Source organism: Nothobranchius furzeri, chromosome 13, assembly GCF_043380555.1.
Source record: "Nothobranchius furzeri strain GRZ-AD chromosome 13, NfurGRZ-RIMD1, whole genome shotgun sequence".
In the NCBI taxonomy this organism is placed as follows: domain Eukaryota; kingdom Metazoa; phylum Chordata; class Actinopteri; order Cyprinodontiformes; family Nothobranchiidae; genus Nothobranchius; species Nothobranchius furzeri.
This window is the reverse complement of record NC_091753.1, coordinates 27230509-27254653: the sequence shown is the minus strand read 5'-3', so window position 1 is coordinate 27254653 and position 24145 is coordinate 27230509. Positions and strand designations below refer to the sequence as shown.

The window sequence follows — 24145 nt, the reverse complement described above, 5'->3', positions numbered from 1 at the left end:
GAAGCAGGGGTTAGATGCCAACTGGCAGAACAGTAACAGGACACTCAGTGTTGAGCTATTAGGACAATTAACAAAGTGGTCAGGAGGGGCTGAGCGGCAGAGGAACAGCCTGAAATGGAGAGAAGAGGGTGTGAAGTGACAGTCAGCACATCTGGTCTCATCAATAATGCAGCGGGCCTTTAAACGGCAGTTTGTCGCATGTCGAGCGCTGCTGGCTGAAATCAAGCTCGACACCCAAGATGCCATCAGGGGAAGAGTGAAAGGGACATGAAGAGACCAGAGGAAAAAAAATGCCTTCCTACATTTTCTCAAATACATCTGATGCTGGGCGAGCAAGAAAAGCAATTAAACATAGTTATGTGTGAGTGTGGAACATGGAAAACTCAAACTAGTAACACACCAGAAGCTATTCATCACTTTTATTATCAAATTGAAAAAGACAGACAAAAACTCTGCCACTGTACGGATCTAAGCAGTGGAAACATTCTGTCTAAAAAGTAAAGGTATGTTTGTGACAACAAAAACAAAAAATAAGAAAGTTATCATACGGCAACGGCATGCTTTCTAATCTTTCGACCTGAACAGCGGTTCAGCTGAATGCCTTTAGAGTTCATTTTCCTGTGATCAGAGGGTTCCTCAGTACGACGATCACGGAGTCCCCCCGCAGGAACATCTTAGAAATGTAGCGATCTTTGTTGACAGGCTTCGACTTCTTCTTCCCCTTCCCACTTTTGGGAACTTCTGTCCACATTTCCTTCACATTCTCCAAGACCATGTTGCAATGCCTGAAATAGGATTAGGGATACATCTCAAAATATAATCTTAAGAAAGAAATTTCACGCAGCATACAAACCATTTAAACTATTGTGATATTGCAAAAGCACACGGAGACATGTCTGGCTTGAAAAATTATGGATGTTTTCTCATTAAATACAGGCTCAATTTTTATTATATTTTAATTAAAAAAAGCTAAGTGTAATAATTAATAACCAAAAGTCATGTGCATAATTATAGCTCTAAAAATGTAGATAATTTTGAGCCTTCAATTCTGGATTTCTGCACAATGAATGTACAAGATAAACAGATATACTATAACTAGCAAAACATGCACATCAAATGCAAACACAGCACTTAAACAGATTTAGTTCTTTGGATAATAATATACTTTAATTATGATTTTATTCATTACATTAATAAAAAAAGATTAAGTCTTAGCATGTTCGAGAGGTTGCTCAGACAGGAATGATGTGCGAACACAAATGATTAGAGCTGAAACAACTAATCGATTATAATCGATTATTAAAATAGTTAACAACTTTTTTAGTCATCGATTAGTTGTTTAATAATCACATTTTACCGCATAAAGTCTATTTTTACCACAATCTGACATCGGTTACAAGCTGTTAAATTTGCCGCCAGTGTGTGGCAGTAATGAGCCACTGATCTACCAGTGGAGCCGTAGAAGAAGAAACGAGCCAATAAGTGCCCTTGGTTTTCATGACGTAACACGTTACTGACGTGCATCTTGCTGTGAGAGATGGCGGAACAAGAAGAAATACGGAAGAAAAATAGAAGCGACAAAACTGAAGAGAAAACCCGGACAAAACCTCACGAGTATGGGAGCACTTCACTCTAGATGCCATGAAAAGACGGGTGACATGCAAAATATGCAAAAACCATCTAGCATGGCACGGAAGCACGACGTCCCTAAGTGAACATTTGAGACGAAAACGTGGGGGCTGATGCAGCAGAGGAAAGTCCGGTAAATCCGGTAAGTAACAGAAAATAAACAAGCTAACGCAGATCAAATTTGGGAGCTGAGTTCGTTATAGTGGATGTTAAACATGTTTCTTTGCCGCGTCAGTCTACGGTGTTCTACTTCTGATTGACTAAATGCAATCGTGAATCTCCGTGTTGTGTATCATGCGCTTGCCAAATTTAGCACGTCTGTTTATAAGAATGTTCTCGTTAAGAGAAAAACGGCACAAACCCATAACTATGTTCCTCATTCAAAAAAGGACAACTCCGCGGTGAAAAATATACAGACGAGCTGTGTCCAGGTGAATATAACGCGGCATAGATGTACGCTTTCAGTTTTTAAATACAGGAGAAATTCAGAAAGTCATTTTTTACTATTAAAAGGCTGTTTTACTGTCTAACACTGTAAAACGCCTCACAACACATTTTTGTCAAAATAAATGATCACTGTATATTGTTAATTAATTCAAATAATATAATATTGATTTAGTGTTGTAGTGTGTGTGCTGCTTTATTTTATATGTGTACTTATTTCAGTCTATTTGTGTTTCTTATGCAGAAAAAAAACAAGCAACGATGGACAACTACATGGGGAACAAGACACTCACCCCCCAGCAATGCATACCACTTACAAACTCTATTCTAGATTCTACATTATTTTTTATGGAATTTACCTCTCATATTTTGATGCCAAAAAATTATTGTGGACTGATATTTTGCACTGTTTAGCTCATTTTACACCGCTGACTGTGTTCATGTGCAATAAAATAGATTGCAGTCAACTGCACAATTCTCCTATGTTTTTCTTTTTCTTAACTGAAATGTATTCATCACTTGTATAGGTTAAATAGCTAAACAATAACAAACCGATTAATCGAAAAAATAATCGACAGATTAATCGATTATGAAAATAATCGTTAGTTGCAGCCCTACAATTGATAAACCAATGATTACATTTATTAGTTAATTAACTTTGTCTTTAATCTAGTGCTGCCATGATTAGTCGACGCGTCACGACCTTCTGCTGCTTCCTGCCTTTCAGCTCTAGGCTAGGACTTTTTGAACATGTTGGTCACGGACACGAGACCCCAGTCCATGGTCGGCGATCAAGGTTTTAAAGAGATGATCAAGCAGTTCAACCCAGAATACCATGACAACTACCTACCAGAGCAATCCCACTTCACCACAATTATGGAAAAAAAAATTGAAACAACCTTTGAGAAGGTGGGGTGTGTGTGTGTGTGTGTCTGGACACAATCAAAATAAATAATATAAGAAAGTGATGCATTTTATGATAAAATAAAAAGTTTGCTGACTTTTTTCCTTTGCCTACTCCATTTAACTAAAGTCGTCATTTGCATTTTTTTTACTGTGTGGGCGTCGGAACGAGCCCCCGCATCGTGAGAACAAACATCTCAGCTCTAAAGCCGATCTTCATCTGCATATGTCACACATCACATGATCAGAAAGCAGAAAATCCATGTGTTACCCCGGGTTTCCACGGGAGCCGTCAGCAGCACGTTACTGCAGCAGCACGTCTAGCTGCTGCTTGGCCCTTCCCACGAGACGCGACGCAGCAGAGGAGCAGCTGTCACCGACAGGGCACGAAGTCACACGAGTGACTTCGTCAGTAAACACAACAACAAGCAGGAGAAAACTACAACATGGCTCCAAAATGTTTGTGTTTTTATATTCTGTCCGTTTTATAATCGCCAATACGGACCTGAAAAACAAAGGAGACCGCTAGCTAGGTGATAACTTCTCACGGGGCCGCACAGTTAGTAACCTTTTTTAAAGTAAAGCGACCGGAAGGCAGTACGTTCTTTATTCTGAAAATCTCGGGAGCTTCTCTCCATTTCCGCGTCCGATTTCCTGTCTTTCCTTCCCCAAAAATGTCGAACTTGACCCGTTTCAGAGGCGTCACGTGTAGGAAATAGAACCGGCGCGTAAAGGCCGCGACATGCTGCTCCTGAGACGCGGCCGACTCGCGCTGCTGACGGCTCCTGTGGAAAAGGTTCTGTTGACCACAGCCGTTCCTATCAGCAGTTATGACGTGCTGCTGACGGCTGCTGTGGAAAGCCGGGGTTAGATCGTTTTGGACCGCTGCTGTAAAAAAAAGTGAGGCGCGAACTGGAAAAGCTTCTGCTGAGCACAATTCAACAACGGAATATGAAAGAATGGATAATGCTCGAAACACGCGGATTCTTCCTGATGTAAGAGGTGAGTCTCCGCTTTGTTTTGGTTATTTTGGCGTCGACATCATCCTAGCGCACAACGCTCTTTGACTCTTACGAAAACAGTAAAAACGACGAGAAACGCTGGCAGCGAAGGGCTTTACCGATCAGGAAATGGCTGGCAGCGAATGAGTTAAGGTAAAGCAGACCCTCACAGCTGTCAAATACTGTCTGACCCTGACTGCTGATGTGTGGACCAGCCGTGCAACAGAGGTGTACCTGTCCTGCCATTACCTGAGTGAAGATTAGAACATGGCAGAGTGAAAACGAGGGTTGTTTCCCCACACTTGCACAGAAAAGATTTAGCCACACCGAGCTGGCTAAATCTTTTATGTGCATTCCTTCCACTTCTACCCCGTCAGAACGGATCTTCTCTGCAGCTGGGAACATCTAATCTCAAAAGAGAGCAAGCCTTTCTCCAGAACATGTCGAAACGCTAACTTTCCTGACTGTGAACAAGAACCTTGTGTAGGAAAAAAAGACTATTTTAGCTGGATACATTTGTGAGCACAAGCCATTTTTATTTACAATTTATTTTTGGTTTTAGGTAGGGCTGGGGGTAAACGATTATTTTTAAAACGATTATTCTGACGATTATTTTATCGAATAGTCGACTATTCTAATGACTATTTAGAAAATTAATCTAATGATTATTTTTCTATTGCACAATTAACAAAAACCAGAAAATCTCAAATAAATTCCTCAAAAAAATTGATAAATTCTTACTGTAAGAGAATAAACACTACAGGCCTTCCATGCTTTTATTGTGTTGCGGTTGGTTATGTTCTGGTGACGTGTAGAACTTGGGAGTGCAGGCTGCTGCCTGAGAGGTGGTAGAAGATGGAGTGTCTCCATGCTGCTTTGTTTTGGTCACTTATGTGCGTGAGGCGAGTGGTCTTACGGGTTAAACCAAACTCAGGTAATATTTTACACTAAACCGAAAACCCACAACACTCTAAATGTAATAAAAGGGAGATCTACACCACAAAAAAGATGAACTCTAAACCAAAACGTAACAGCTTATCCCAATGCAAGAAGCTGTTAGCGAAGATGCTAACAGTAGCTTTACCAAAAGTTCAAGTTACCAAGTTTAAATAAACCAAAAACACCCGGCAGCAAACAGACCAGCAGGGAGGAGAGACTGCTACCACCAAAACAGCTCTCCTCATGTCTGAAAGAAGCTCCTTTATGAAGGGAGAAGCGCTCCCGGTGATTTTCTACATCTGCGATAGACATGAAGCAGCGCATCTGACCCCGGAAGTTGTTGTCCGTTGCCGGGAGACGAAGGGGAAAAACAGGAAAATAATCTAGTAGTGGACGGACATTGTTCCGGGTCTTCGGTATTTGGCGGAGATGTTAGTGAAGGCGGAGAAGAGGGCAAACTAGAGGAAAAACAGGCAGATTCCTCCTCTATTTACAAACTCCTGGGGATGCAACAAGTGGGCGCGGTGCGTCAACTTCCGGATCTGACGTCGACAAATTTTTAGAATCGAGCCGTCGACTTCGTCGAGGCTTCGCTACAGCCCTAGTTTTAGGTGCCTACCTCCATTTGACTGTTTAGCATTTGTATTAACAGGTTACTACAGGGGTGCCCAATCCTGGTCCTGGAGGGCAGGTATCCAGCAGGTTTTGTGTTTTTTCTGCTCCAACAGACATGATTCAGTGGTTGAAACACCTGTGCAGCAGCTCATCAGGCTCTGCAGAAGCCAGTTAATTAGCTGCTGATTGAAATCAGGTGTGTTGAAGCGGAGTTCAAACTAAAACATGCAGGACCAGGATTCCGGCACCCCTGGGTTACAAAGTTAACTAAAAGCTGTTTGATAAGCTATCATCGGGTATATTAGGGCACCCTGGTGCAATAAGCTATACTTTTATGCATGATGACATGATTAGTTGACTAATCGTCAACAAAACTGGTGATTAGTCTACTATTAAAATTGTCTTTTGTGGCAGCCATACCTAAATGTGATTTTAAGTTTTTTGACTCTGCCATCCAAATGCATAAATGCATGGTGGCGCAGTTGTTAGCACTGTTGCCTCGCAGCAAGAAGGTTGCAGGTTCGAAACTCGGCTGTGGCCTTTCTGCGTGGAGTTGAGTGTTCTCCCCATGCATGCATGGGTTTCCTCCAGGTACTCCGGTTTCCCCTACAGATCACAACATGCCCTACAAGTAAAAAATTGTACGTCGCTATGGATAAAAGCGTCTGCAAATAAATAAACATAAAAAGCTAAATGTAAAATTTTCTCGCATAGATGCAGAACTCTGAATGTTTTTTTTTAGATGAAAATTCTTTCAATACCTGTCAAAAGCTTTAACTCTTCCAAGCAGCTTCTTATTGTTGCGGCAGTTGATGAGGACTTGAGTGTTGTTTTTCACTGACTGGGTGAGCACCGACAGGGGGCCGGTGTTGAACTCCTCCTCCTCCCGCTTCTGGAGTTCTTCTGGTGTCATCTCTGATTTGGGCTTCGTCAACAGACTCCTACACAAAAGCAGACACGATACTAGATCATTTGCTTCTGCACAGATAACGGTCACAAGTCCTTTTAGCGGTTTGCTTTTAAAACTTACATGATTACAAGATAATAAATGAAAACAAGGCACCCTAACTAAATGCAATTCAAGAAACCTGACTTTAACCGAGATTAAAATTTAAATCTCTCAGTAGAAGAGTGGGGAAGTTCCCATAGGCATTTAACAAAACTAATAACTTATTTTAAAAAATTTACACCAAGCTACTTTTAGCAATAGCCAAATATTCAACAATATCAGACATACACGTTTAATTTACTGGTTAGCAATCAGAAGTTAAAAAAAATTGAAGAGATTAGAATGACAAGTTTTGCATTAACAATTAACTGTTTCTCTGAGTTTCTTCATAACCTTCCTTTACTCTTTTGTATCAAGCAATGGATTTCTTAGAAGATTGATTAAAAAAAACATGTGGAACATCCTTGAGACAGAACGTCGCTAACAATGATGTTCTGAATTAAAATAAGCTCATATGCTTCAAAAACATAAAGCCGACTTCGTTACTAGGCTAATATCCTGACAATTTCATTCTCCAAACGCACATTTTAGAAAGTTGGTCAAACTGTTATCTACGGGGAACACAATTTGACTCAACACCGGTCTCCTTAATCGTGCTGCTAATATTTCGCAATTGGCAAACATAAAATTTAAACAATCGTAGCATCATTAACGATCACCAACGTAACTACTACATATATTTTATTGCAGTAATTACCCTGTACATATTAGGTTAATGGTGAGTAAAATATGAAAAGCGATAGCACGTTTAGAAAGCAACACAACGTGAGCTAACTAGCATTCATCAGTGAAAAGGCTAAACATGTTAGCATTCGAGAAAAGACGCTGCGACTCGTAGCTGATACTCTATCTCAAAAAATGACACTTTCCGAAATGGCTATCTCATCATCAACGACACTTACATGATTGGTGGTTTATAAAAACTGTTTAAAGCTGTTTTTCTCTCGTTTCCACCGTCTAATTCTTATGAGCAACGCTTCTGCCTTCTTCTCGTGGACGAAAACACTTCCGGGTCATTCTCAACGCGCTCTAAACAGTTCGCTATAACTTCCGGGTTACGGAGATTCTGCTCGGTAAGTGTAATGGAAAAAAAATCATCCATAAATGTAAAAATCTTGAAACTATTATTTTCTTAGTTACTTTTTTCCTAAATTCTATCTATCTATCTATCTATCTATCTATCTATCTATCTATCTATCTATCTATCTATCTATCTATCTATCTATCTATCTATCTATCTATCTATCTATCTATCTATCTATCTATCTATCTATCTATCTATCTATCTATCTATCTATCTATCTATCTATCTATCTATCTATCTATCTATCATCATCATCATCATCTATAGTAGTTCTTCAATACAGTTCCAACACAACCAGTGCATAGAACAAGCGTGTAAAAGGTAAGCCCCTCTTTTTTCGTCATTGCTTATTCTTCATACGTCATGAAGCTGATGCCCAACTCTAGCACTCATCAGTCAAGAGGTGAGTCCTTGGATGGGTCACCAGTCTAGCACAGGGCCACATGGAGACAAACAGGGACAAACAAATATGTATTTATATTTAGAGACACAATGGAACCTAAATGTTCTTGTTGTATCCAGTGAAAACCAGTGTATGCATGGCCAGAATGCACTTTGAAGAAAGGCAACCTTGCAACCTTCTTGTTGTGGGGAAGCAGTACCATTTGTACCATGCAGCCCTATATCAAAAACTCTCTCCTCACAAAGTAAAGAGGAAATAAATAAGACTGAGGAAGCAGACCTCTCCGTAGTCTGCAGCCCAAACAGGTAAGCCTTTGTTTCGCTGTTTAACACAGCAAAGGTGTGTGTGTGTGTGTGTGTGTGTGTGTGTGTGTGTGTGTGTGTGTGTGTGTGTGTGTGTGTGTGTGTGTGTGTGTAAAGGAGAGAAACGGGTATATGTGGCAGCAACGAGACACTAAGAGATTGGCTTTCTGGCAAGAGACAGACAGACGCCTATGGGTGCTCAACCCACCCACCTTGTTCCAAAGGTTACAGATCTACCTGTGGAAATCACTTGCTGTAGATAATGGCAGGCTGTGTGTTGCTGGGAGAGGTGAATGAGTGGGATTGGTTTCCAGACTGCACGGTTCTATACCTTTACCAAGCACACTCACCCTAGACTCTTGCATCTTGAGATGCAGACTAAAATGAGCTCAGCGTTACCTTACATGGGATGGAGCTGCATTCTCTAATCTGAACACACTACAGTGGCCCAATTAAGAGAGCAACAAGCATTAAATCAGATGAGTAAGTACAAGATACAAGTCTATCAATCAAACTATTAACATTTAAATGCACAAATCTAAATGTTTATTTATTTAAAATGACAGAATATTTTGTTTATAGAAAAACAAAGTCTCTAGGATGTTGAATGTTAAGTCTTCCAGCTAAAAAAAAAACCTCTGGTGCAAACACAATCTGTCATTATCAGCAATTTACATCAACTGGATGCAAGTTTGTGTGACCTCTGTATTTAAAAAGTATAATATATTAGGATGCAAACATATCACAACATCCATGAAATTTGTTTGTTATTATTCAATAAACAAAGTTGCTTCTGAGATCGCAGCAGATGTCAGCATCAGTAAAAAATGTTACGTGGTGAAGTTATTTAGAGTTATTAGCACAGTTGTCAGATGCAGGTGCTTATTTACAAAACAGCAAACAGTATCTTCTAACTGTAGCCAAATACCTGTTGATTCGCTGTCCTATAGTTCTGCACAATTGCTCGCAGCACCAATGAAAATATTAGGCTGTTATCTTCATATCTAGACAGGGAGTTTGCCAACAGTGAAGTTACCTGATCCAGGTCTGTCTGCTTTAACCACAGGCAGCTGTGGATGTGACAGGATGATGCCTTTTCAATAAAAAGAGCTTTTGTTTACAAAAGAGGGCAGCCATCCAAAGATGTGCCCCAATCTGCTCCTTCATATAATGTTTTGGTATAATTTGTAGCTGTGGAGGATGGGGAGGTGGGGGTGGTGGGGTGTGTACGAGTTTGGAAATGTCAGTGCAGTAAAAATAATTTGATCAATATTAACATGTTTCAGTGTAATTTAAAAAATATTCATACCAAACAATACAAGTTAGTTTAATTAAATCAGATTTATTTTAAAATATTGAATCAGTCAATTTGAAACATAACTTCAAAAGATTTTATTTCATGCGACAGTTTTACATAATAAACAAAACATTTTTTCAGCGCGCATCAAACACTCCTTCAAAATAAAACAAAACGGATCGCACGTGACACACACACGTTCCCGTCTCCTCCAACATATATTTTCTTCTAAACGTTTAATTCATTGATTCCATTTATTAATCCTGTTTGCAGCTTCAAATCTCCAGAGTGAAACATTTAATAGGAACAATCAACAACAGGAAGGCTTTAATTAGATGAAAACACCATTTAAAATGCATTATTTATAGTTTAATTACTTGTAAAGTAATTAAAACGGGTCGTAATAATTTTAATAATTGAAACATAAAAAAAATCAAAAACAATAAGTGAGTGATCAGTTTTAGTGTCATTTGCCCCAGTCTGTTTAAAACCTGTTAAACTATTTGAACTAATTCAATAATTTGGCTTTGAAATTTAAATTTTATTGCTGTGTGATGTTTTGGCATCAGTTCATTGTCTTTTTGTTTGACGTCATCCTTTAAAATGAGTGGACATCACCCCTGAAAAAAGCATCTTTACAATCGGAAAATTAAATACTCAATAAATGTGTCTATTTTCTACAATATATTAAATTAAGGCCAGATTGCGTCATTTGCCATTTTTAATTTTTATTTACAAATTGATACCTTGCATATTCTCATTTCTGATATTTGCAAGCAGAGAAGTTGTCTTGTATTTGCCAGATTTTTCCAAACTTCTTATTTTGGAGGATATTTGAGCCCTTGTTGGCTGATTCATTTTTCTAAACCCAAGAACAACTTTATCTACTTGTCTATATTCCATGCCAAAGGGGCGCTCGAACCGACTGAAGAGCAGTAATTTGGAAAGTCACAGCATCCTCCCAGGTCTGAATGTCCACTCTTGGATAAAAAATGTCCCGGCGACGTTTTGGATGTGGCACACTCCTCCGGGCACGCGCTAAAAGCGCCGGCACAAGGTATCTGGTGAGAGTAAAAGTAGCTGGCCTGTCCGGAGATCATGTTAAAAGAGCACGGGTCCGACAGCGGCAGGGTGCACGCGGGGATGGAGGTCGAGAAAGCAGCGCAGGCTGCGCCAATCTGATGGCGGCGGGTTTGAGCGCAGCTCACTCCGATGTAAGACATCTCCTGGCGCGTCTGCACGAACCCGTCGGTGTCTGCTGCGTTTGCACTCATCCGGGCTCGCTGCGAAACCACCGACGCGGCGTGGTTGGAGAAACGAGGCTGCGCGCTCAAGTAAGCTCCTGCGCCTAGGTGGGTGCGCACTGGAGTTTGGAGAGGCAGGAACGGTGGCACCGGCCAGTAAAACGAACTCGCTGCCGCTAAAGTGACACTGGCCGCCGTGTTTGAGGGCATGAGTCGACTTCCTCCTCTTTTTAGACCGAGTTTGGACCTGGAGCTCGCAGTGGTTCTGCGCCGGAGCTTCCCGGACGTGCCTCCTATGAAGACATCATCACTGCAGGGGTCCAGCATCCAGTAATTACCCTTTCCTGGATCATCATAGTGGCGCGGCACTTTAACGAAGCACTTGTTCAGACTCAGATTGTGCCTGATTGAATTTTGCCACCCTTGTCTGTTCTGTCGGTAGTACGGAAAGTTGTTCATGATGAACTCGTAGATGCCGTTGAGTGTGAGCCGTCGTTCCGGACTCTGGCGGATCGCCATCATGATGAGCGCGTTATAGCTGAACGGAGGTTTCTCTGGTTTAACGCTTTCCCCATCTTCTTCGCTTTTCTTCGCTTTCCCTTTAGCTTCCTCTCGCTTGACATCTATTTTCGGACACTCTTTAGAGTCTTCCCGCATTTTCTCAAAGTTATCCTCCTGACCGAACATCTCTGAGTGAGAGCGCAGTTTCTGTGACGGAGAAGGAGACTCCTGCTCACCCAGATCCTCTCTTCTCCACAGCAGGCTGCTGATGCTGAACGAAGACTTGTGAAAGAATCTGTTCTGAGTTTTCAGATCTTCCATCTCCATGGTGGAATCAGCCAAGTCTCTCCTGCAGCTGTCCGCGGATCGCAGAAGCGCCCGTGAGAGTGAAAGGATGTGCCGATTCCAAGTGGTGACGAGTCAAGGACGCACTGACCAAACTTGCGTGCCAACAAATGCGCATGATCAGCACCGAAGTACGCGCTGCTTCACCTCAAGGGGAGTTTTGCGCATGTTTCATTGGCCAGATTGTAGAATAAATAAAAAAAAATTAAGACTGGAATTAGTTAGCAATTTTAAACTATTTTATTAAACAGATACAAGTAATTTAGATCAAATAATCAAAAACAAACGACTGAATGCGTCGCGATGCCAAAAACAAGAACTTCCCAGGCTGAAACCTGGAGCGACAGCTGCTGTCAGTCTGCGTGACTGATCTGTGAACTCTCAGGTGCAATTATAACACATCCGCGTTATGTGAAACTCAAGCTCCTTACATGCGCCTCTGCCTCTGGCTGCTGGCCTCACCTTCCTCTCGTTTGTCTTCTCCTCTCCTCCGCGCAATACTCACATAGCCTGGCAAACTTCCGACTGAAAGTAAGAGTCTGGGTCTGTTCTGCATGCAGGACCAACAGAAACAAATACAGGTGAAGATTAATATTGTGTTATTTCAAAACGAACAACTCCCACAGCGCATTTATGATCCTGACAGGTTAAAGTAAAACAAACAAAATAAAGGCACTGACCCGAAATTAAGTTTGATTGTAAATAATAGAATAAAAAACTTGCAAAAGGCCCTTATAATGTGAAAGGTTAGAAATCAGAGCTCCTTAAATAAAAAGGAACGCAAAGAAACACTTATTTTTAAAATTTAAACTAATCAGAAAAGACTGAATGTTACTCCAAATCACGTGTTGTTCGTTTAGACATAATTAAATGTTGGGTCAGATTCTGACTAATTTAGATCAAAATTAAAATATGTTGCTTGTTTAATAATACATTTTTGGCATGAACATGAAGGATATAAAATAAGGAACCGTTAGATTTTGATTTTCTGAATAATGCTTGTAAAATAATTTCATTACTCACAATGAACCGATGTTTTGGAGGAAAAAAAGCTTAAAACAACGAATTTGTTAACGACTGATTCAATTATGAGTTAATTTCTTTCAAATCAGTTTAGGTGGAAATTGATTATTTATTTCAGATTCAGAGCAATGTTTCACATCTCTGTTGAAGCATGATTCTATTGCCACTGTTCAGTTTTGATGCCACCTGATTGAAACTATCTTTTATAATTAAAAACATTTTTTTATAATTAAAAAATGTTTACTTTCCAGTTCCCAAAGTGTTCTTAGAACAAAACACGATGGACAAGAACTATTTTCACTACAATTGATGCACTTTTATCCATTCAGGACAACTTTATTTTGCTTTCGCCTGTGTTTGACAGCTTTCTAATGTTTTAGTTTACAGTTCACTCAGGACATCAGAACTAGACTATAATTTTCTGCTACCTCCCGTCATTGATACAGGACCTCTCTCTGTACACGTGAGAACTTGTTAGGAATTCTTTTGGCACAGCAGTGAGAACAAGCTCAAAAAGTGTAATCCATCATGTGGATGTGTTTTTTCTTTCCCTTTAATTTACTGTTTGGGTCTGGTGGTGGTTGGGTTGATCTTGTGGAGCAACTTTGTGTTATTTGTGATCCAGACAGCAAGGCTTAAGCAGTGAATGGGAGGAGAGAGCTCAACTTACAAAAACACATTTAATGAAAAAAAAGTTTAGAATTTTTACTTCATTATAATAACATCAGAGCTCGCTGATTTCACAGGCAGAGATTCAAGTTATGTTTTTATTGCATTTCATGATCAGATTGCAAACAAACTTTGGTCACTGAACAGAATAAAGAAAACTAAACAAATAAAAGCTACTTTAGAGCAAAATCAGAATTTCAGTTCAAATTAAATGCAAAGTTTTGGTCCTGCAGCCATCTGGGGCTTTGTAATGGCTCCCTCTGCTGTCACAAGTGCCAACATGTGGGCCTCTTTCTGTGCCTTACAGCACAAAAACTCATCTAAGTTAAACAAACAATAATTGGTGTTGACTCATGTTTATCATAGGTCCCTGAAGTGCTGGTGACTGTGAAGTGTTTTCCCTCAAAACACTGTCAGAAAACTTCATGTTAGGCTCCTGAGTTGTGGAAGTGAGGCATACAGGTTTTCTCCAGGACATGCGGTGTCTCCTAGGTCCCGGTGTCCAAACAGGTCAAACTGGGAGTGAAGAAATCTCTGGGAAACTCCAGATACCAGCAGCTGTTTGACTGACTGTAAAGCCTCCTTGGTTGGTGTGTCATCTGAAATAATAATAAAATATGCTTCATGAATCCTTTGGTTTACAGATCTGTTGTTTTAATATTTTGGATTATTTTTGTTATTAATGCATAAGGGCGGACCCCCCCCCCCCACTTAAAAAAACTCACATAACTAAATATTTATAAACCTGTGGCTTGATGGGAACAGGGTGTTGACATTTGGACATTGTACAATAAGACAAAATTGACATAAAAAAAGAATGAATTTTTCTTACAAAGTGGGCAAAACCAGGTCTATTTGGAGCTCTACGGCTCAGGCAGACTTCAAACGTAACTGGGTCACAGGAATCTGGGTTTTAAATGTTTGAACTTGCATTTTGACATTGTAGTTAAGCATAATCACGGATTCAATTTAGATTTTTGGAGACTTTACCTAACCTGACGTTTGAGCTAGCTGAACTTTCCAAGTGTTTTGCAAACATACTTCTCAGAAGTCTAGACTAACCGCAAAAGATTTAGCTCTGCAGGTTGGTCTAGCCGTGCTCCATTGCAGCCTCAGCAGATCTAACATTGGCCTGAACAATGCTAGGTCAGGCCAATCACAGCACGGTTTTTAGATAGACATTGAACAGGGTATCTGCACTTTTAAAAGAGCCAAATTTAAGACTTTAAGACCTTTTTTAAGGCCACTTAGGCCAAATTTAAGCTTTTTTTTATTATTTAATTTAAGCTATAATTTCCAGCTATTGCCTGGAACCGGTGCTAACCACGTCGCGAATGTGGGATTAGCCATCCAGTTACCATTAAACTTGTACTTCCCCATGGCGCAAGCTCCCACTAGCTTAACCATCTAATGTGCTCATTTAAAATAGTCCCCTTTCACAACCAACTGAATGTGTACGGTTCCGCTTATGCCAATATCATACACAAAAAGTGCTGAACACTAACAAGAAATTCACTAAATTTTTATAAAAATAAAAGAATCTTGTTTATTGGGTCTTTGGTAATTTATGACCTTTGGAAACTGAATTTTTAAGGCCTTAAATTTGGAAAAGCAAATTTAAGACTTTTTAAGGACCCGCGGACGCCCTGTTGAATGGGGTTGGTACCAGAACTGCGACAAAGAAAAAAAAACTACAAAAATGGCTTCGGCTCAGCACCAGCTCTCGTTTGAAACGGCTTTGGTGTCAACTTTGGGAAAAAAACAAAACAGCCATTTAAAGCTTCTCCACATCACTAAAAGGTTAACAACCTATAATAAAATAGCTGTAAGTTTGAGGCATACAGCACAATATTATCGTGATCGCTTCAGCGCTGGGTAAATTAAAGTCAAAATTTTAAAACTGTATGGGTCATAACCTAAAGGAAGATGTATTTTTTTCTGTGCCAGCTCATCTAAAATCGCTTACATCATCGCGCTGTTTTGTAGTGGAGCAGAACACTTCCTGTTCCCCATTTGAGTTTTGCGCGACTGCAGTCACGTGAGTGAAACCCAGCACTGAGCCGTGGCCAGACTACATACTTACATATAGGATGGCTTGTCAGGCTATCAACTTGGTACTTACCATGGTGATCCTAATAATCCACATAAAGCAGATTTAACTTTATTATAACTTTTTATACATTTTAATAATTTGTGTGAATAATTTCATGAATGTAACTCAAGAAAAAGAGTGCTCACTGTTAAAATTGCCCATGAAGGCAACACCCAGGGTGTCATGATTGTGTCCTTTGGTATGCGCCCCCACCACACCCCAGCCACGGCCCTCAAACACTGTGCCTTCTCTGTCGACAAGGAAACTGAAAAACACAAAGAAATAAATAATGTTGGAACAGGGAACGTGTCTTCCTTTAACATCTCAAATATTAGATTTTTAAAAACATACAAACCAAAAACACAAGATACTCACTTATACCCAATGTCATCAAACTGCCTTTTATCCATATGCAGTCTCTGAATACTGAGTAGATGCTCTGTACACTCCACCAGGCCTTTGCAGTTTTGGAGGGCGGTGTGGTGGATCACAACCCTCTGGGCTGGAGCTTTCAGAGCCTCCTTTTGTTTAGGGGCCGCTGCTCCCCACTGCTGCCTGCATACAATGTTTACTGAGGAGAAATTAATAGACACTTGTAAAAAGTTAGCTCTTTGAAAATCTGAGTGTCAGTGATCAGTATCTGTTTCCATACCTGGCATGACGTGCACGCAGCTGCTGCTGGTTGTAAAACCCAACAGACAGCAGGCTGAACTTGTCCTATATCAGAGGGCGGGGTCATGGAAAATACACCTTTCCTGTTCTGTGTTGTTGCACGTGCAAAAAAGTTATTTTTCAACTGGTCTTGCTGGCCAGTTCTTGGCAAAGTGTTGCCCAAGCAGCTGTTTGGAATATACATGTCAGAAAAAAAGGAGGAAGTGGAAATGCATGCAGCTTCCCACTCAGGCACAGCAACACAAAAGCAACAGTTTTCTTTCCCACAGTCAGACATTTGAGATCCTGGAGGTTTTAACGGGTGAATCGTTAGCAGCTGCTTAGCAATTCAGAAAAACCTGCAGAGAAATGAGCAGTTTGAATGTGTGTGTGTGTGTGTTTGTGTCTACTAAACTTCGATAAAAAGCCAGGAGCTTTCTCTTAAGCAGAAATAGTTGAAGTTTATTTTAAACTTTGACTTTCTTAAATGTATTTAACTCCTTGAAGGACTGTATATGTTGCATGTACTAAACAGAAAATATTTGTGTATACATTATTATTTCTAAACTAAAAAGGTCTCATGTTTATTATAAGTAAAAATTATACAAAGCTAAAAGTCACGCATGTTGGACAGGACTTCACCACGTTACATGAACTCTGTCTCACCCTGATGATAGCAGGAAGTTCAGTCCTGCGATCACAAAGTCCGAAAATGTCTGACTGCCTTGGTGTCAAGTGTGTCAGGAAAAAACAAACAAACAAAAAAAAAAAAAAAAAACAGAACAGGCAATTAAGTACTTTAAGAATGTCTTTCATTCCATAAATACTTTGTCTGCTGATCAAAGGGTATCAATGACCTACATTTCTAAATATATTTAAAAAAAAACAGTAAGTCAGGTTGTAACAAGCTAGTTAACAAAACTAGCTCACTTCTGGGCTGCTCACTGGATTCAGTTGGGGAGATGTGTGAAAGGAGGATGTTGGGGAAGATGACCTCCATCTTAAAAAACCCTCCCACCCACTGCATTTCACTGTGGAGACCATGGACAGCTCTTTCAGAGGCAGAGACATGTAAAACATGCTACCGAAGATCTTTCATCCTCTCTGCAGTAAGAGTGTATAACTCCTCAGTTTAAGTTTTACTGGCATTATCCTGGTACACAACAACATCAATGTAATACTCAGTACATGTTCAATAGTATCAGATTTACATACACTGAACCAAAACAACACTTTTGCTTTTGCTCCCATTTTTCATGAGCTGAACTCAAATATCTGAAACTTTTTCTACAAGCACAAAACACCCATGACTCTCAATTATTGTTCTGAAATATGTCTACATGTGTGTTAGTGAGCACTTTTCCTTTACCAAGACAATCCATCACACCTCATAGGTGTGGCATATCAAGGGGCTGATTAGACAGCATGAATAATGTACAGGTGAGCTTTAGACTGCCCACAATAAAAGGCCACCCTGGCATGTGCAGTTTGATCAAACAGCACAATGCCACAGTTGTTGCAACCTTTGAGGGAGCGTGCAATTGGCATGCTGACCGCAAAAATGTCTACCAGAGCTGTCGCCCGTGAAATGAATGTCCATTTGGCTACCATAAGCCATCTCCAAAGGTGTTTCAGAGAATTTAGCAGTACATCCAACCGGCCTCACAACCGCAGACCATGTGTGACCACACCAGCCCAGGACCTTCACATCCAGCATGTTCACCTCCAGGATTGCCTGAGACCAGCCACCCGGACAGCTGCATCAACAATCGGTTTGCATAACCAGAGAATTTCTGCACAAACTGTCAGAAACCGTCTCAGGGAAGCTCATCTGCATGCTTGTTGTCTTGATTGGGGTCTGGACCTGACTGCAGTCTGTCGTCGTAACCGCCTTGAGTGGCCAAACATTCACATTTGATGGCATTTGACACGTTGGAGAGGCGTTCTGTTCACAGATGAGTCCCGGTTTTCACTATTTAGAGCAGAGGCAGACTGCGTGTGTGGCGTCATGTGGGTGAGCGGTTTGCTGATGTCAACATTGTGGAACGTATGGCCCATGGTGGCAGTGGTGTGGACAACAAACACAGTTGCATTTCATTGAATGCACAGAGGTATCATGACAAGATCCTGAGGCCCATTGTTGCGCCATTCATCCACGACCATCACCTCATGTTGCAGCATGATAAGGCATGGCCCCATATTGCAAGGATCTGTGCACAAATCCTGGAAGCTGAAAACATCCTAGTTCTTGCATGGCCAGCATACTCACCAGACATGTCACCCATTGAGCATGTTTGGGATGCTCTGGATTGGCGTGTACAACACTGTGTTCCAGTTCCTGCCAATATTCAGCAACTTCACACAGCTATTGAAGAGGAGTGGACTAACATTCCACAGGCCACAATCAACAACCTGATCAACTCTATGTGACATAGATGTGTTGCCCTGCATGAGGCCAATGGTGGCCACACCAGATACTGACAGGTTTTCTTCCCCACCACCCCCCATAAAGCAAAACTGTGCACATGTCAGGGTGTCCTTTTATTGTAGGTAGTCTAAGGCACACCTGTACATTTTTCAAGCTGTCTAATAAGCCCCTTGATATGCTACACCTGTGAGGTGGGATGGATTATCTTGGTAAAGGAAAAGTGCTCACTAACACACACCTTGACAGATTTAAAAAAGAAGGTAATTAGGGACAGGAAGTTGGCTCCCTGGTTTAATTCTCATTTACGAACTTTAAAACAAAACTCTAGAAAATTGGAGAGAACATGGCGCTCTACACACCAGGAGGAGTCCTACTTATCCTGGAAAAAATAGTCTTGTGCTTTATAAAAATAAGCTTCAACAAGATAGAACTGCTTATTTTTCATCGCTAATTGAAGAGAATAAGAATAATCTAAAATTTATTTTCTGTACAGTTGCCAAACTTACACAGAATCATAGCTCTGAACCTCTATTCCCTTAGCCCTCAGCAGCAACGACTTCATGGGATTTTTCACAAGTAAAATTAATTCTATAAGAAACAAAATCATTAGCATCCTCCCTAATGCGATTTCCTCTTCCTCAGTAAGTGAGGCAGCATCTGAGGTAATTGTAGAACCTCATCTGTGTTTGAACCGTTTTGATCCAGTTGAGCTTTCAGAGTTATCAAAAATATTAGCTTAATCTAAACCTTCAACTTGCATTTTAGATCCAATCCCAACCAAATTATTTAAAGATGCATTTCCTTTGGTTACTGCCCCCATTCGAGATATTATCAATCTATCCTTAGTAAATTGATACATACCACGGGATTTTAAGGTTGCTGTAATTAAACCTTCACTTAAGAAGCCTTCTCTGGATCCAGATGACCCAGTGAATTATAGACCAACATCTAACCTTCCATTTTTATCCAAAGTCCTTGAGAAAATAGTGGCCATCCAAGTATGTGAGCATTTAAACACTAATGCTCTGTTTGAGGAATTTCAGTCTGGTTTTAGAGAGTATCACAGCACTGAAACTGCATTAGTGAAAGATACAAATGATATTCTCATGGCCTCAGATAAGAATCTTGTGTCTGTTCTCTTGTTAGATCTCAGAGCTGATTTTGACACAGTTGATCACAATTTTCTTTTAGAAAGGCTTGAACATGTTGTAGGGATCAAAGGAACAGCGCTAGACTGGTTTAAATCCTACCTGTCTGATAGACATAATTTTGTAAACGTACATGACAAATCTTCTTCATACTCCAAGGTTACTTGTGCAGTACCACAGGGTTCAGTGCTTGGACCAATTCTTTTCACTATATATACGCTCCCAATTGGTAAAATCATTAGACAGCATGGGATAAACTTCCACTGTTATGCTGACGATACTCAGTTATATCTATCCATTAACCCCGATGAACCTAATCGGTTAGTTAGTTTACAGGGTTGTCTTGAAGGCGTAAAAAATTGGATGACTCAAAACTTTTTGCTTTTAAATCAAGACAAGACTGAAGTTCTCTTCTTTGGACCTGCAATTCAGAAAAGGAAATTGCTTAGTCAATCATCTACCTGAATGGCATTAATTTAGTCTCCGAGAACAAAGTACGGAACCTTGGCGTTATCTTTGACCAGGACATGTCATTCAAATCCCAGGTTAAACAGGTTTGTAGGATTTTCTTTTTCCACCTTCGGAATATTGCTAAGATTAGAAGCATCCTTTCCAGGACTGATTCTGAAAAACTAGCTCATGCATTTATTACATCAAGACTAGATTACTGTAATTCATTACTCTCAGGAAGTCCACAGAATGTAGTTAAAAGTCTTCAGCTTGTCCAAAATGCTGCAGCTAGAGTTCTGATGAGAATTAAAAAGAGAGATCATATCTCTCCTGTCTTAGCTTCCCTACATTGGCTACCTGTTAAATTCAGAATAGATTTTAAGATCCTCCTTCTCACATATAAAGCTCTTAACAATCAGTCTCCATCATACATCAGTGACCTGATTGTTCCATATGTTCCTAACCGAGCACTTCGCTTTCAGACTGCAGGTTTACTGGTGGTTCCCAGAATATCTAAAAATAGGATGGGAGCCAGATCTTTTAGTTATCAAGCTCCTCTTTTGTGGAACCAACTCCCAGCTTTAGTCCGTGAGGCAGACACCTTGTCTACTTTTAAGACTAGGCTTAAAACATTTTTATTTGATAGGGCCTATGGTTAAAATCTGATGTTAGCCTAAATCTGGACAAGTGGGGGAGTAGAGGGAGGTGGAGTGTACAGTCGGCAAAGACGGCTCTCCCTTGCCCTGCCTCCAACATGCCTTCATCTAAAAGGCTAGGTTATCCAGAGTTATCTCTGTAGTTATGCTGCTATAGGCTTAGACTGCTGGAGGACATACTGGCCACTTTCCACACTCGACTACTTTCTTCTACGATCTGCTCTTTAACTGTATTATTTCCTGCAATTTCAGCAGTTAACTTTATTTTTTCTCAAGTGTTTTTCTCCCCAGAAGAAGCTACAATGATGTTCTGCTGAGCTGTGGTAGCCTCATGGAGAGGGCCATCGTCTTGAACACTGTTGCTAACCATTTAATCATTCTCCCTCTCCTGATAACACTTTACTTTCCTTGACATTGAATGTGCTACTACTAGTTTACCCATTTAATTATAGATTCACTAGGATAAATACAATAAAGTTTATCTCTCACTGTTACAGCTGTTGCTGTTTACCTCAGAAAACAGACACTGCAGAGGACAATCAGTGCATTGCCTCCTCCTCCTACCTGCACAGCTGCACTCACTTGGGCTGATCACCTCCTGAGCAGCATAAAAGGGAGAGCTGCCAGGAGGAAGGGAGAGTTTGCCTACTCCGTTTTGGTTATTTCCAAAAGTGATGATAGATTTTCATATTCACAATGTAATTAAAATACAGAAAGGTGTGGGGAACTGGGATAATGTTGTGGAAGAAAAATTAAATGACGGCGCTCATCAATCATTCATCCCTATATATACTGACGGGTCGAGAGAGTCAGGAAATTTAACAGGGTTTTCTTTCTGGATTCCGAAATTTAGTAAATATCATAAAAGTCGAACATCTAATAATCTATCAGTATATACAGTGGAAATGTTAGCCATTTCATTTAGTTTACAGTGGATAAAACAAAACGGTGTTAGGAAAAGTATTATTTGAACGTCTCCATGTCTGTATTGTTGTCAATTAGAGAAATGTCAGCAGATAAGAGGTCAGATATTTTGTGTGAGATATTCGAGTGCTTGTTTAGGTTGATGAAGACTGATTCAGAGGTTAGATTTATGTGGGTTCCAGCTCACAGTGGAGTAGAGGGTAATGAAATAGCTGATTATTATGCAAAGCAGGCAACAAAACTGGATACTGTGATGGAGGTTCCATACAGTGTTGCAGAGGTGAAATCAGTTATTAGACAGCAGATTCTGGATGGATGGCAAGAACAATGGATAAGGGACGTGAAAGGAAGACATTTATACAAATTAAAGGGAAAGGTTGGAAGAATGGAAATCATTCAAATGAGTAACAGAAATCATGCAGTGGTAACCAGGACGAGAATGGGACATAAAGCTTTGAACAGTACACTTTTTATTCTTGGACGGCATAATGTGTGAATGTGGACTTGATAGGGAAACAGCAGAACATGTATTATGTGCTTGTAGAAAATATGTCGGTAATAGGAAATTGTTGGTTGAAAAATTAAAAGTTAAAGGATATGAGGAATTTGAGCTGGGTATTCTGTTAAATGGGGGACTAGTGGTGTATAAGTTAGTCATAGACTTTTTAAGGGACAGTAGATTACTTGATAGAATTTAGTTTTTTTTCTTTTAAAGGATAATCCCCCACTTCGACTCACACTCCCATTCAGTAGGTGGCGGAAATACACCTGAAAGTTGGTTGCCACCCGCCATTAAACAACAGAAGAAGAAGGGAGAGACTGGATCTGTGCCAGTTCTCTCATGTGCTCCATTTATTGGTGTTTTAATGGCTTTTAAATGGGTTTTAGTTCTTTAAGCTTAGAGAAGCTTAAGAGGTTTTTAACAGACGAGGGACCAGAGTGCTGGTTACCTCTTGGCTCCCAAACTTGTGTTTAAGTCAGTGGAATTTGCTTTGTGAATGTTTGGGAGCATTCGGATGTCTGTTTTAAACGTAAACCCTTGGCCATTTTAACAATGTGTTTAAGTACTTTTAGATTTGGAGCTTTTTGTCATTTTAAAATCCTTTTAATAAAATCAATGTTTACAATTTCCACAACTGAAACACATGCCTCTGTGTTACTCCCCGTCCTTCTCCATATCCACCAATAGAGGACGTAATACAACAAATAGAATATTTACTAAGAAATCACAATGCAACCATAGAAACACTACTTGGTGTGTGTGTGCGTGTGTGTCTGCTCTGTCTTCTCGATCCCCAGTGAGTCATTGAGGATGGCTGTTTATACTGAGCCAGGATCCTCTGGAGGTTTCTTCCTGTTAAAAGGAAGTTTTCCTCTCCACTGTTGCTGCATGCTTGCTTAGTATGAGGATTGCTGTAAAGTCACTGACACTAGTCACTAGTCAGTGACTTGATGCAATTTGCTGGGTTCCTTATGTAGGAAACTTTTTTCTGATTGGCTTAGTGAACTGACCTGTATTGGAAAGTTTATTATGTGAAGTGCCTTGAGACAACGCTTGTCGTGATTTGGCGCTATATAAATAAACTTGAATTAAATTGAATTTCAGAACAGTATTTCAGAGTCATAGGTCTGTCGTATATGTAGACAAAATTTCAGAAGTTTGAGTTCAGCTCATGAATAATAGGAATAAAAACAAAACTGTGTCCCTAATAGTTTTCTGCATAGTTCTGGAACCCAAGTTTTTCATTTTTTGGGGTGGTTTTTAGTGGTTGAAGGATACAATAACAGCTTACTGCCTGTGTTTAAAAACATGTACCTTTTTTATTATTTTTCTTCAAATGATTCTGAGTGTTTGTGCTGCTGTAAGTGAATCACCCCACTGTGGGATGAACAAAGTCTATTCTATTCTAAAAGAGAACCAGTAAAATTTCAGATGCTGACCCGACTCAGGTCTGTTAGTGATGAAACACTCTGAACTGAATTACTCATGAATTAAATGTACAACTTACCCACACGGTTTCAGATATTAGTGAAATTACACCGACATGTTTTCTGGTGTCTGCATGAAAAACTTAAACTAATAAACATGGTCATATTTTAATTATGTGATTAAAAACACGCATTTTCAGTGAAAAAAATTGCATCCAAATTTACCACAAATTCCCATCAGATTGAATGAAACGGAGGAAAATGTGGTAATCCAGAAAGTTACTAAAGTAATTCAGAACTGTAAACATCTTTACTGGACAAATGTTCTCCCCCAACAGCATCCCAGTAGAAACCATTTGTTCCAAGTTTTATCCTGTATTGAAGCAAAATGTGTCCAATAACCAACGAGATTCCTCTTCCGCTTTTTTAGAAAGTAAAACAGTGAACACACGACACATA

At 40.1% G+C, this 24145-nt stretch overlaps 3 protein-coding genes across 3 annotated transcripts; all 3 read right to left on the bottom strand.

Annotated features, from left to right (window-relative positions):
* Window positions 1–404: 404 nt before the first annotated feature.
* snrpd2 (small nuclear ribonucleoprotein D2 polypeptide) lies at window positions 405–7580 on the bottom strand. Its single transcript, XM_070543460.1, has 3 exons — window positions 7443–7580; window positions 6293–6472; window positions 405–785 (listed from the first exon to the last, which is right to left on the bottom strand). Coding segments are annotated over exons 1-3 (357 nt in total). The 5' UTR covers window positions 7445–7580; the 3' UTR covers window positions 405–610.
* A 2848-nt stretch (window positions 7581–10428) lies between these two features.
* Window positions 10429–11842, bottom strand: foxg1c (forkhead box G1c). Its single transcript, XM_070543442.1, has one exon. It carries the CDS (start codon window positions 11696–11698, stop codon window positions 10511–10513), a length of 1188 nt encoding a protein of 395 aa, XP_070399543.1. The 5' UTR covers window positions 11699–11842; the 3' UTR covers window positions 10429–10510.
* Window positions 11843–13487: 1645 nt separating this feature from the next.
* Window positions 13488–16273, bottom strand: pglyrp5 (peptidoglycan recognition protein 5). Its single transcript, XM_070543457.1, has 4 exons — window positions 16153–16273; window positions 15876–16071; window positions 15647–15765; window positions 13488–14007 (listed from the first exon to the last, which is right to left on the bottom strand). Exons 1-4 carry the CDS (start codon window positions 16157–16159, stop codon window positions 13832–13834), a joined length of 498 nt encoding a protein of 165 aa, XP_070399558.1. The 5' UTR covers window positions 16160–16273; the 3' UTR covers window positions 13488–13831.
* Window positions 16274–24145: the final 7872 nt, after the last annotated feature.